The sequence below is a fragment of the Muscardinus avellanarius genome (genome assembly GCF_963383645.1).
Source record: "Muscardinus avellanarius genome assembly, chromosome: 8".
Lineage (NCBI taxonomy): Eukaryota > Metazoa > Chordata > Mammalia > Rodentia > Gliridae > Muscardinus > Muscardinus avellanarius.
The window spans coordinates 14,644,420-14,658,469 of NC_137794.1; the positions used below are offsets into that span (position 1 = coordinate 14,644,420).

The 14,050-nt window shown below is 41.3% G+C and overlaps 1 protein-coding gene across 1 annotated transcript in view; it reads left to right on the top strand.

Annotated features, from left to right (window-relative positions):
• Positions 1-13,836, top strand: part of BEND6 (BEN domain containing 6) — a gene marked incomplete at both ends in the record, with an annotated part of 36,337 nt that extends 22,501 nt beyond the window's left edge. Inside the window, 3 exons of the mRNA XM_080700183.1 lie at positions 7,597-7,817; positions 11,844-12,036; positions 13,709-13,836. Coding sequence (XP_080556309.1) covers positions 7,597-7,817; positions 11,844-12,036; positions 13,709-13,836 — 542 coding nt within the window. The remainder of the gene's footprint in view (positions 1-7,596; positions 7,818-11,843; positions 12,037-13,708) is intronic.
• Positions 13,837-14,050: the final 214 nt, after the last annotated feature.

Genomic DNA, 14,050 nt, shown 5'->3' on the forward strand with positions numbered 1-14,050 from the left:
CAAAATAAAATAAAAAGGGCTGGGGTTGTAGCTGAGTGGTAAAGCACCCCTGGGTTCCATCCCCAGTACCATAAACAAAATCCACTCAACAATCAAAGTAATTTAAACATTGACTAAGGTTTTTAATGACATTAGAGGATTACTGTTAATTATTTCTGGCTGTAACAGTAGTGTCACAGCTATTTTTTAAAATGTTATTACTTGCCGGGCCTGGTGGCACATGCTTGTAATCCCCGCGCTTGGGAGGCAGAGACAGGAGGATCGCGCAGGTCGAAGCCAGCCACGCTGGCTTAATAGACTCTGTTTCCAAATAAAAATATACAAAAAAATAGGTCTGGGAGTGTAGCCCGGAGGTAGAAGGACTTTCAGGAACCCCAGTACCACCAAAAAAAAAAAAAAAAAAATTATTACTTTTTTTTTTTTTGCGATACTGGAAATGGAAACCAGGAGCATTGTACCTCCAAGCTATACCCCTAGCCATATTTGGTCTTTTTATTTTTTGTTTGTTTGTTTGGTTTTGCTTTTTGTGGTGCTGGGGATGGAACCCAGAGGCTTTCTACCTTCGGGCTATACTCCCAGCCCTATTTTCTCTTTATTATTTGGAAACAGGGTCTCACTAAGTTGCTGAGAGCCTCACTAAGTAGCTGAGGCTGGCTTTGAACCTGTGCAATCCTCCTGTCTCAGCCTCCCAAGTACTGGGATTACAAGCGTGTGCCACCATTCCTGGCTGTAGTCTGTTTATTTTTGAAACAGCATCTGACTGAGTTGTAAAGTGCCTCACTAAGTAGCTGAGGCAGTCCGCAAACTGTGATCCTCCAGTCTCTGTCTCAGCCTCCCGAATGCTGGGATTACAAGTGAACGCCACCACGCCCGGCAAAATTTTATTACTTTTTTTTTTTTTTTTTTTTTGGTGGTACTGGGGTTCCTAGAAACCCTTCTACCTCTTGACTATACTCCCAGACCTATTTTATATTTTTTTAAAATTTGGAAACAGGGTCTCTTAAGCCAGAGAGACTGGCTTCGAACCTGCGCGATCCTCCTGTCTCTGCCTCCCAAGCGCGGGGATTACAAGTGTGCGCCACCACGCCCGGCTAAAATTTTATTACTTTTTAAGAGATGTATACAGAAATATGTACAGATAAGTTGAGATACCTGTGACTTGCTTGTCTAGGAGACATTTTAAATAAAAACCATAACAGCAGATCAAAACACAAAAAAGGGAGAATATTCTGTTTGAGTCTAATATGTGGAGTTCTAGAACAAGTAACATTTCTACAGCTAAAAAAATAAAAAATAAAAAATAAAAAAGAAAGTGGGCATTTCTGAGGCACGTCCAGGGATTTTCTTTAGAAGAAAACGAGAGAACTTGGATAGAAATGTTCTGTATCTTGAAGGGATGTGCACCAACTAAGGATACCCCTTTATCAAACTCATCCCTTTTAACTATTTAATTTCTGCTTAGATGTCAAGTAAAAGCTTACTTTTGACTCTATATAAGTTAGACCTAAAAAAAAATCATATTTTTCACTGGGCTTGGTAGTGCACACTTATAATCAGTACTTAAGAGACCAGGAGGATTGCAGGTTCAAAACCAGCTTCAGCAACTTAGCAAGACCTTCAGCAACCTAGTGAAACTCTGTTTCAACATAAAAAAATAAAATGGACTAGGCATGTAGCTTAGAGGTATATTACTCCTGGGTTCAATTCCCCGGGCCAGAAATAAATAAATAAAAACAAAGAATCCTGTTTTCCAAGAAAATTTAAATCAGGAAAAATATTCATTTTACAGTTTTAATTGGAAAAGGAGCCATAATACAATGCTAGTATGATTCCAAATATATAAAATAAAAGCAAAGAAGAAAAAGAGAATTCAGAAGTGACAAGAAGGACTGGCAGTAGAAGCGACAAGAAGGATTGTAGGCCAATGAACGTGTACAACTTCTTACACAGAAAAAGCAGTAAATAGACTTGAATCCTCACTCCATGCCAAATTCCCCTTTTCTCTTTATAGCTTTGGCCTCCTTTCAGTTCTTCCAATGCAGATCATTCTCTTCAGCTCTTAAATTTCTGCTGAGCCTTCTGCTCTCAGATTAATCTTGATATATCCTTCTTGTCCCTGCGAGTCAAGTCCTCTTTTGTTATAGCCTGGGGTAAGCACTGCATGCCCTTCTTTGTGATGCTTAAAACTGTAATTTCTCATTTCTTTACATGTACAAATTAGCCGAAATGCAAGGCAGTCTGTCCTCCAGACTTCCAAGTCCACCCAAGACTTCTAACACCAACTGCGAATTTGGAGGTTTCCCAAAACCACCCTCACATTCCATAATTTGATTAAAAAAAAAACAAAAAAAACTCACAGAACTTCACTGAAATCTATTAAACTCATGGTAGTATTTATTATAGGATAAGAATACACGTTAGAATTTAAAGAAAAAGGCATAGTTTAAAAAGTTTCCAAATATGTTTCTATTATACTCACCTCCCCACATCTGTGCCTGACAACATGCTCCTCCAGGAAGCTCACCAGGGCTCTGGTATCCAAAGGAGGTTTCCTTGTTGTTTTCTTTTCTTTTCTTTTTCAGTACTGGGGATGGAACCCAGAGACATTTTACTTCCAAGCTATACCCCCAGCCCTATTTTTTTTTATTCTTTATTTTGAAACAGGGTCTCACAAAGTTGTAGAGGGTCTCACTAAGTAGCTGAGGCTGCCCGCAAACCTGTGCCCCTCCTCTCTCAGCCTCCAGAGTACTGTGATTACAAGTGTGTGCCACCATACCCGGCCTGCTTCCTTTTATTTTGTTTGTGTGTGCCTGGCCCTGGAGATTTAACCCAAGGGCTATAATCCTGGCCCTATTTTATCTTTATTTTGAAGTAGTGCTGGAGCCAGCCGGCAAAAGTATGGGTTCCAAAGAGAGGAGTGAGGATTAAAAAATTCAAGGATGGGAGGGCTACTAGTCACTACTAGCGCCCAGTTTATCCTCTCATGGCCCTTTATACAGTTCCTAGCTTTGGGTAGCACAGGAATGCAAGAAAGACAAGTCCAAAGTACATATATAACAGGCCAGTCAAACAATACCCTGGTGCAACACAAACCTAATCTTATCTAGCAGACAGAACAGTAGCATCAACTGTTCTAAGAGAGTCTTAATTACTTTGAAACCCCCAGGACTCCAAACCTTGTTGACTCTGCGTGAAGGACAGTCAGAGGTACTCTTTTCGTAAAGATAGGGTTCCCCCACAATGGCCAAGGACATGGGGAAGTACTTAATGGCTCCCCATGAAACAGGACCTTGCAAGTTACTGAGGGCCTTGTTACATTGCTGAGGCTGGCCTTGAACCTGCTACCCTCCTGTCCTAGCCTCCCAAGTACTGAGATGCAGGTGTGAGCCACCATGCCTGGCTCTGAGGCCTCATTACATAGGCATGATTCTTTGACTGCCAACATGCTTTAATTCAGTCTCCAAGTCTTCTCTACCTTCAAGCTACACCCCTGACCTTTTTTTTTTTGAGGGGCGGAGTCTCGGTAAATTGCCAGGACTAACCTTGAACCTGTAACCATTTTGTCTCCACCTCCCAAGTATTGGGATTATTTATGTGTGTGCCACCACACTCAGCCAGTCTCTAAATCTTCTTGTGTGTAAGTGTGTGGTGCTGAGAATGAACCTGGGGGTGTTCTACCTCTGAGCTACACCCTCAGCCCTATTTTATTTTTTATTTTCAAACAGTCTCACTAAGTTGTTGAGGGCCTCACTACACAGTATGGTGATGTGAGTAATGTCCTTTCACCTCCCAAACTCTGAGCTCCAAAAGGATGCCGATCACACCTGGTTTTGCTCCCAGTTTTATCCCTAGCAACTCGCATAGTGGTTTGCAAATGTTGAGTCTATGCAGTGTGGATTGGGGTGCCAGTCTGTCTGAATTTGAATCTTGGCTTTTCCAGGTAAGCTATGTAACTTATTATTATCTAATTAACCTCATCTGCCAATTAGGGGTAGTGGTAAAACCATCTCAAAGAGTTGCAATGAGGATCAAATAAATGAACATCCATAAAATTCTCAGAGGCCGGGCGTGGTGGTGCACGCTTGTAATCCCAGCATTTGGGAGTCTGAGACAGGAGGATCACGGCTCGCAGACAGCCTCAGCTACTTTAGTGAGACCCTGTTTCAAAATAAAAAATAAAAAATAGGACTGAGGTTGTAGCTTGGGGGTAGAGTGCCTCTGAATCCCATCCCAAGTACCACAAAAAAAGAAAAAAAAAAGTTTTCAGAAGTATGCTGAGCCGGGCGTGGTGGCACATGCTTGTAATCCCAGCATTTGGGAGGCTGAGACCGGAGGATGATGGTTCACAGACAGCCTCAGCTGCTTAGTGAGGCCGTCTGCAACTCAGTGAGACCCAGTTTCAAAATAAAGAATAAAAAATAGGGCAGGGGATGTAGCTCAGAGGTCGAATGCCCCTGGGTTCCATCCCCAGGCCCGCAAAAACAAAAAACAAAACAAAACAAAAAAAGTATGCTGCACAGAGCATACTTCTAGATAAGTATTTGAAACTAGATACCTATTTGATGTTATTAAAATGCTCCGTAAACCCAACGTGGTAGTGCATGCTGAAATCCCTGTTATGGATTGGGAGAATATGGTTTGAGGAAACTGTTCCCCGGGAACCCCTGCCAGGGTCCCGGACACACTTTCCCCCAACCCATAACATAACCCAAAACGACCAAAACCAGAAAATTACCGCGGGTTCTTGTCCTAAGCTAAGAATAAATATGCATAGCTTGGACAGTTGCTGAAGATTTAAAGAAATTTATTAAAAGATAGAAATACAGAAAATAGAAATAGAGCCCCATGCCAAAATGGCATGAGGGGGTGACTCGAATTGAATAGCCCAAAGGAATTACACGTGAACTCAGCCTTTTATACCCATGACCTCCATCTTGTTTGTGTGACTCTGACGTAGTGAATGTCCCTGTAAGGTACCTCCCCTTACCCTGTAAGGTACCTCCCCCAATAAGGTGTGGCAGGGTGTCTCCTTTCACGAAGGTCGACCCCTCCTACCATCTTAGCTGGCTTATCATGTAGATCTGTCTTTAGATAAAGGCCTAGTTCCCCTCTCCTATTGACTTGCTAATTACTTTTAGCTAAATCAATTTAAGTTTCAATAGCTGTTTGCTTCCTGACCAAGGCCAAGCCTTTCTCTCTCCAGGTCTGCCGCCATTTTGACACAATTATTTTTGAAATATATTAATAATCAGAGCTTTCTCAAATCTTCCTAGGCCATTCCCAATACTAGCACAATCCCAGTATTTGGGAGGCTGAGACAGGAGGATCACACAGGTTCGAAGACAGCCTCAGCTACTTAGTGAGGCCCTCTGAAACTTAGTGAGACCTTGTTTCAAAATAAAGAAAAAAAAGTAGAGCTGGGGGTATAGCTCAAAGGTAGAATGTCCCTGGATTCCATCCCCAGTATCACGAAAAAAAAAAGCTCAATAAATAATTACTGATAGAATGAGTTTCTGGCACAGAAGAGGTGCTTAGGAAATATTTATTAAAAGAAATAAGATTCCAAGCTGGATGTGGTGGCACACGCTTATATTCCCAGTACTTGGGAGGCTGAGACAGGAGGATCACACAGGTTCGAAGCCAGCCTCAGCTACTTACTGAGGCTCTTGGCAACTTAGTGAGACCATGTTTCCAAAAAAAAATTATGTAAAAAAAAAAATAGGGATGGGGGTGTAGCCCAGGGTAGAAAGCCCCTGGGTTCCATCCCCAGTACCACAAAAAAAGGTAAAATTTCTTCTTTAGTAAATACCTACTAATATAGTACCATGTGTACTGAACTGGACATGTCTACATTATTCTAATTTTTAAGCTACCTTGAGCTTAAAAATACACAAAACCCAAAACTCAAAATCTTTTTACCTTTCCAACAAGCAGTGTTCTCAACCACAGAGCAAGGAATTGAATTAGACAGGTTTCAAAGACTCTTCCAACTCCAACAACATGTTATCCTTAGGAAACAAACTATATAACAGAGAAGACCATTTTACATGGGGGCCTGAAAACTTTGAATGTGTAAGTTTCCAAAAAACAAAACAAAAAGAAACAAAGAAAATTGTTACGGATTGGGAGAATATGGTTTGGGGAAACTGTTCCCTGGGAATCCCTGCTAGGGTCCTGGACACACTTTCCCCCAACCCATAGCAAAACCCAAAACGACCAAAACCAGAAAATTACCGCGGGTTCTTGTCCTAAGCTAAGAATAAATATGCATAGCTTGGACGGTTGCTGAAGATTTAAAGAAGTTTATTAAAAAGATAGAAATACAGAAAATAGAAATACAGCCCCATGCCAAAATGGCATGGGGGCGGGGAGGGTGGCCCGGGCCAATTCACCACCCCCCAAGATACAGCACGTGGACCGGGACTTTTTATACCCATGACCTCCATCTTGTTCATGTAATCCTGATGGTAGTGAACGTCCCTGTAAGGTACCTCCCCTTAACCCTGTAAGGTACCTCCCCCAGCCAGGTGTGACAAGGTGTCTTTCATGAAGGTCCGACCCCTCCTACCATCTTAGCTAGCTTATCCAATCATGTAGATCTGTCTTTAGATAGATCTGTCTAGTTCTCCTCTCCTATGGACTTGTTAATCACCTTTAGCTAGGTTAATTTACATTGGAATATTTGCCTGCTTTTAGGCAGAAACCAAGTCCTTGCACAGATTTGCCCCTCACCCAATTTTTGAAATATATTAATAATCATCGCTTTCTCAAATCTTCCTAGGCCATTCCCAATACTGGTACAAAAATATTCAGTTGATTACCAAAATTCATCTTTACTATGGAGCAACACAGGTTTGAAACGCAGCAGCGCATTTTTTTTTTTAATTTGATGGAATCTGACTCCCTAGTAAAGTACACATAATGGTCATAGAAAATCTATGAAAAGTGACTGATTTTATTCTGGCACTTACACTGGCCTAATATGAGCTTCTAGAAGGTGACTGATAGTAGAATTGGAAGCACCTCCCAACAAGAGATTCAGCACCTTCAAATAATACTCCTAGTGATTAGGGGGGAAAATCCAACATTTTAAGACCTTTTTTTTTTTTTTTTTTTTTTTTGCTGCGCTTGTCTGGGGATGAAACCCAGGGGCCTTCGACCTCCGAGCTACACCCCCTGCCCTTTCTTATTCTTTATTTTGAAACAGGGTCTCATTATGTTGCAGAGGGCCTTAGTAAGTAGCTGAGGCTGTTCCCAAACCGCAATCCTCTGGCCTCCCGAATGCTGGGATTACAAGCGTGCGCCACCACGCCCGACCAAAACGTTCTTTTTTATCTGTAAAGTAGTGCATAAACATTTAAAGACAATGACCAAGTGTTTTTACATTGCTTTATTATTATTAAACAATTATTAAACTAGTTAATAATTCAATAGTCCATATGTCCGAACACCCTCTCCACTATGCTTATTTTCCAAAGATAGCAAATGTTAACAATTTATCCCACATGGCTCCGCGCACATTCGCACCATGAAAATATGCGCACATGCACCCCTGTGAACTCACTTAGACATGGCCTCTCTGTCTTGCCGTTGCAGTGTTACCACAGGCGGTCACGCAGTTCGAAGAGCTGGTCGGTATGGCGGAGACGCTGCTTAAGGGCGGAGGAACCGTGTCTACACCTGCTTCCAATCTCTGGAGAGCAACAAATAACTCCTCGCCAGATTCTTTTGCCTCAGTGGCCAGTAATTCCGATTCTAATTCCAGTTCACCCATCTCCTTGAAGGCGGAGGAAGAGTGTCATCCTGATGTGAGGCAGGTCAGCGGGGACACCTGCCCGGGCGTTACTGGAAAGGAGGTAAACATAAAAATTAAAGGTATAAAATGACTGTTGTCTTATCAGATAACTTTTAAGTACATTTCGATCATAATCATAATATTCCTATTGTGCGTTGTATTTGTGTAATAAAAAATAATATTTGTGAAACAAATACGCGGTTTATAAAGCTAAAGGTGTATTGTAGACAAAGATGAAGTTGTTTTTATTTGTGTGTGTGTGTGTGTGGTACTGGGAATGGAACCCAGGGATCTTTTCTACCTTCAGGCTACACTCCCAGACCTATTTTATACTTTATTTGGAAACAGGGTCTCACTAAGTTGCTGAGAGCCTCACTAAGTAGCTGAGGCTGGCTTTGAACCTGTGTGATCCTCCTGACTCAGCCTCCCAAGCGCTGGAATTACGAGCATGCGCCACCATGCCTGGCTGAAGTTGTTTTTAAATATACTCTTACTGGCACATTATAGTTTCACATCATTATGGTCTTGCTGTCATTCGTAGTGACAGTGGCATGCATGCACCAGCACTTGGTGGGCTCCCTCCCCACTTCCCCTTCCTCCTCCTACTGAGATTGACTTTGGCATTCTCACAGAAGTACAGAAAACCACGGTAGTAATTACTTCCATGATCCTCCCGCCCCCATGTTCCCTAGACCACCTCCCCCTCCACTGGACTTGCTCCTCCTTTATCAAGAGTTCCTTTTATATCCCTTACTCCCTTGCTTCCACATAGGAGAGAAGATACTGGCCCTTCACTGTGTGTGACTAACTAATATCATTTAACATAATGTTCTCCAGATCCATCCATTTTCCTGCAAATGACATAATTTGGTTTTTCCTTATTGCCTGGTAGAATCCATTGTGTGTATATCTCACAATTTTGTAATCCATTCATCAGTTGATGTAGACCTAGGTTGATTCCATAATTTCACTATTTGTTAATTGTGCTACTATTAACATGGATATTGTAGTTCTCTGATTTCAGCCCCTTCGAAAAGACCTAAGAGTGAAATAGCTGGAGAAAATAAAGTTGTTTTTCTGGTTTTGTTTTGGTGGTACTGGGGATTGAAACTAAGAGAATTTTGTCTCTTAGCTACACCCCTAGCCCTATTTTATTTTATTTATTTTATTATTATTATATATATATTTTTTTTTTTGGTGGTACTGGGGGTGGAACCCAGAGGCTTTCTACCTCCGAGCTATACTCCCAGACCTATTTTATATTTTATTTGGAAACAGGGTCTCACTAAGTTGCTGAGAGCCTCACTAAGTAGCTGAGGCTGACTTCGAACCTGTGCGATCCTCCTGTCTCAGCCTCCCAAGCGTGGGGATTACATGCGCCACCACTCCCGGCTCCTAGCCCTATTTTAAATCAGAGACTCACTAATTTGCTGAGGCTGGCCGCAAACTTGCAATCTTCTTGTCTCAGCCTCCCAAGCACTGGGATTACAAGTGTGGGCCACCATACCTGGCTAAAATGAAATTTCTAAAGTATAAAAATTTTAAGCCAATAACAGAAGGATACCTATGCATTAAAGATTGTATAATTTTATATCAAGAGAAGATAAATTTTAGCCTTTGCATTCTAGATGAGCATAATTCTTTTTCTATTTTCCCAGTTTCTTTTCTTTCTTATTTTTTGGGGGTGGGGAATTAGAGATTGAACCCCCAAGGGAGGTTCTACCTCTCAGCTACACCCCAGCCTTTTCTGTTTTGAAAGAGTCTCATTGATTTATGGCACTAGACTCAAACTCCCAGTTTCTTTTTCTTTTTTTCTTTTTTTCTTTCTTTTCTTTTTTTTTTTTGGTGGTACTGGGGGTGGAACCCAGGGGCTTTCTACCTCCGGGCTATACTCCCAGACCTATTTTATATTTTATTTGGAAACAGGGTCTCACTAGGTTGCTGAGAGCCTCACTAAGTAGCTGAGGCTGGCTTCGAACCTGTGCGATCCTCCCGTCTCAGCCTCCCAAGCGCGGCGATTACAAGCGTGCACCACCACGCCCGGCTTCCCAGTTTCTTTTAATAAAAAGTTAAAAACTAAGCCAGATGTGGTAATGCACACTTATAATCCCAGTAATTGGGAGGCTGAGACAGGAGGATCAAAAGTTTGAGACCAGACTCAGCAATTTAGCAAGACCCTGTTTCAAAATAAAAAATAAAATAGGTCTGGGGTATAACTCAGAGGTAGAATGCCCATGAGTCTAATCCCTGGTACCATACTCACACAAACACACACACAAAGTCAGAAGTTAAAAATATGAAGTTTTGTTGAAATCATTTATCAGCCTCAGAAAACATGCCTTGTAAGGTCATAATTAAATATTAACAATCTAATATTCAGGATATTTAAATCCTCATATGTCACTTTGCTTTTTTTTTTTTTTTTTTTTCAGTACTGGGGATGGAACCCAGGGGCATTCTGCCTCTGAGATACATTCTCAGCCCTATTTTTTTATTCATTTATTTTGAAACAGGGTCTCACTGAGTTTCGGAGAGCCTCACTAGTAGCTGAGGCTGTCTACAAACCGTCATCCTCCTGTCTCGGCCTCCCGAATGCTGGGATGACAAGCGTGCGCCACCAAATCCAGCGGCCCTTTTCTATTGCTATGCAAAAGATTACCATGAATTTAGTGATTTCAGATAATACAAACTTACTCAGTCTGCTTTCTGAGGTCTGGAACAGGTCTTATTGGACTAAAACCGAGGTGTCAGCAGGTGCCTTCTTTTCTGGAGGCTCTCAGGCTTTGTTTTGTTTTCGTTTGAGTTTCTAGGGTTCAAACCCAGTGCCTCACACATGCTACGCAAGCACCTCGCCATATCCCGAGCTACCCGGGAGGGAGAATCTGTCCCTGCGCCTTTGTGTTGCAGAGTTTGGTTTTTACACATAGAGCTGAGTTTCCCACTTTCTTGCTGACTATAAACTGAAGTCCCTCCTCAGGGCGAGAGGCAACCACCTCCCTTTGAGGTTCATTTCTGTCATCCACAACTCCACCGGAGGCAGGTCAGATCTCTCACCCCTTGAGATGTTCCTCCTCCTCGCTTTTCTTTTTCCTTTTTTTTTTTTTTTTTTTTTTTCTGTTCTGGGATGGAGCCCTGCCCTATTTTTAATTCTTTATTTTGAAACAGGGTCTCACTGAGTTGCAAAGGGCCTCACTAAGTAGCTGAGGCTGTCCACTAACCACTATCCACTCATCTCAGCCACTCAAATGCTGGGATTACAAATTGGTGCCACCTCGCCTGGCTTTATTCATTATTATTATTTATTTATTTATTTATTTATTTATTTATTTATTTATTTATTTTGGTGGTACTGGGGTTCCTAGAAGCCCTTCTACCTCCAGGCTACACTCCCAGAACTATTTTATATTTTTTTTAAATTTGGAAACAGGGTCTCAAGCCAGCGAGGCTGGCTTCAAACCAGCGGGATCCTCCTGTCTCTGCCTCCCAAGCGCAGGGATTACAAGCGTGTGCCACTGCGCCCGGCTTTATTCTTTATTTTGAAACAGGCTCTCACTAAATTGCAGAGGCTGGCCGTGAACCTGCGATCCTCCCGTCTCAGTCTCCCAAGTAGAGGTAGATTTTCCACCCTGGGTTCAATCCCCTATTTTACACACACACACACACACACACACACACACACACACACACACACACACACTTTTTGTCTTGTAAAATAGTCTCAAGTACTAAGGATTAGGATGTGATCATCTTTTGAAAGGTATGATTCTGCTTCTCATGCTTAGCAGTGTTGAGAATAAAACTCATCCTTAAAACACCAGATCCAGGGTGCACGGCAAGAATTTGCACAGACCCTGGAACAAATAAACTCATAAATATTGAGAATGATCTCAAAGTTAACATTTAGCTCAATCCCCTGAAATGTAAAAGAGTATAATATGTCACCTTAAAGAATGTAGACATTGTTTACTGATATATCTTAATTAGTAATACATTTCTCCAGATAGTCGTTTTTCTTTTCTAATTTCGATTATTATTTCTTGCTTTTTAGTTCAAGATTGAAAAATGGCAGATTGCTCGCTGTAATAAGAGCAAGCCTCAGAAGTTCATTAATGACTTAATGCAAGTACTTTACACAAATGAGTACATGGCCACACACAGCCTGACCGGGGCCAAATCCTCCACTTCAAGGGACAAAGCCGTGAAACCTGCCATGAATCAGGATGAAGTCCAGGAAATCATAGGTGATAATAAGATCATGTTATATTTTTACATGAATTTGAAATTATGTTACCAATCAAGGTCAAGTTATTTTTCTGTGGTTCTTTCTTTCTTTTATTTTATTTTTTCCAAAATACTGGTCTATGAAAGAAACATTTGAGAAAGTCTAATAATGTGCCCCTTAAATATGGGAAAATTTATAGAAAAGTTGCCATCATGTTGGTTATCTAAAAGAATTAACGTTTGAGCAGGCTGTGGTGGCACACGCTTGTAATCCCAGCATTCAGGAGGCTGAGACCGGAGGATCGCGGTTCGTGGGCAGCCTCAGCTACTTAATGAAGCCCTCTGCAACTCAGTGAGAGCCTGTTTCAAAATAAAGAATAAAAACTAGGGCAGGGAGTATATCTTGGAGGTAGAATGCCCCTGGACTCCATCCCCAGACCCACAAAAAGAAAAAAATTACAAGTTAAAGACTTAAAATTTATGTTACTGGAAAGCTTAAATTAATAAAACAGTTTTAGAGAATAAAATTTTCAAAATATTTCAAAATAATATTTCAATAATAATTATATCCAGCATTCAGGAGGCTGAGACGGGAGGATCGCGGTTTCACGGGCAGCCTCAGCTACTTAGTGAGGCCCTCTGCAACTCAGTGAGACCCTGTTTCAAAATTAAGAATAAAAAATTGGGCAGGGGGTGTAGCTCGGAGGTCAAATGCCTCTGGGTTCCATCCCCAGACCTGCAAAATAATAATAATAATAATAATAATAATAATTATTATTATTATTATTATTATATCTTTTTTTCTTTCTCTTTTTTCTTTCTGTGGTACTGGAGATGGAACCCAGGGACATTCTACCAAGATACACTCCCAACCCCATTTTTTATTTTTTATTTGGAAACAAGGTCTCACTAAGTTGTAGAGGGCTTCATTAAGTATCTGAGGCTGTACTCAAATCAAGATCCCCTAGTCTCAGGCTCCCAAGTACTGGGATCAAAGCCTGTGCCACCATGCCCAGCTTTTCCTTCTTACGTATATTCCTCATCATATATCCTAGAAAGAGGCTAATTTGACTACCTGATGTGTAATTTTTTAATCAATTAATCTCCTTAAATATAATCATGTAGACGATCCAATTGATTTGTTTTGCAAACCTTTAACAACGTTTCAGGTACTCTGAAAGCAAGCCATACCTGTGTCGTTTCTCGTTTGGAAAAGGATCAGTTGGAATCTAGTTGTTTCAACTGATGTTAGGAATGGATGAAAATAAATTCCTAACATTTTGAAGATATTCAGAGTCCACAGCAAGTCCTGTGGTGTGGTGGTACATGCCTGTAATCCCAGTCCTTGGGAGGCTGAGAAGGAGGATTGCAGGTTCGAGGCCAGCCTTTGCAAGTTAGCAATAAACTGTCCCAATGCAAAAAATAAGAAGAAACAAGTGGTAGGGTGGTAAGGTTAAAGTTGGGTGTTAGTTACCACAGTAAGACAAATATATATACTCTTTATTTACAGTAAACCTTCTAATGTCTCTTGTTTTGCTTTTAAAAACCTGCCAATATGTTCATCTGTTTAAGTATTTCCTGGGAGTTTGGGCTGTTTTCTAAACTGGGGACAGATACGCACTGCAGGGTGTTTACTTTTAAGACGCGGAGGCCTCATGACGTGTGTGTGAATGTCACTGTTGTCTTTCACAGGGGTAACAAAACAGTTATTTCCCAATACTGACGATGTTTCAATTCGGAGAATGATAGGGCAAAAGCTCAACAACTGTACCAAGAAGCCAAATTTAAGCAAAAATCTAAATTCTCAGGACGTTAAGTAGATCCTTGGGTAAGTGTTTAAATCTTCACAAACCTTTCAACAGCACAAGGAAATGCGGTGCTACTCTGATCTGTAGAATAGGGTTTTTTTTTTCCAGATATTCCACAAGAGGAATACTAGTGGCCTGTAAAATGCTAATGGGTTTGGGAGGCTGAGGCAGGGGGGTCTCAGGTTTGAGGCCAGCCTCAGCAGCTTAGTGAGGCACTCTGCAACTT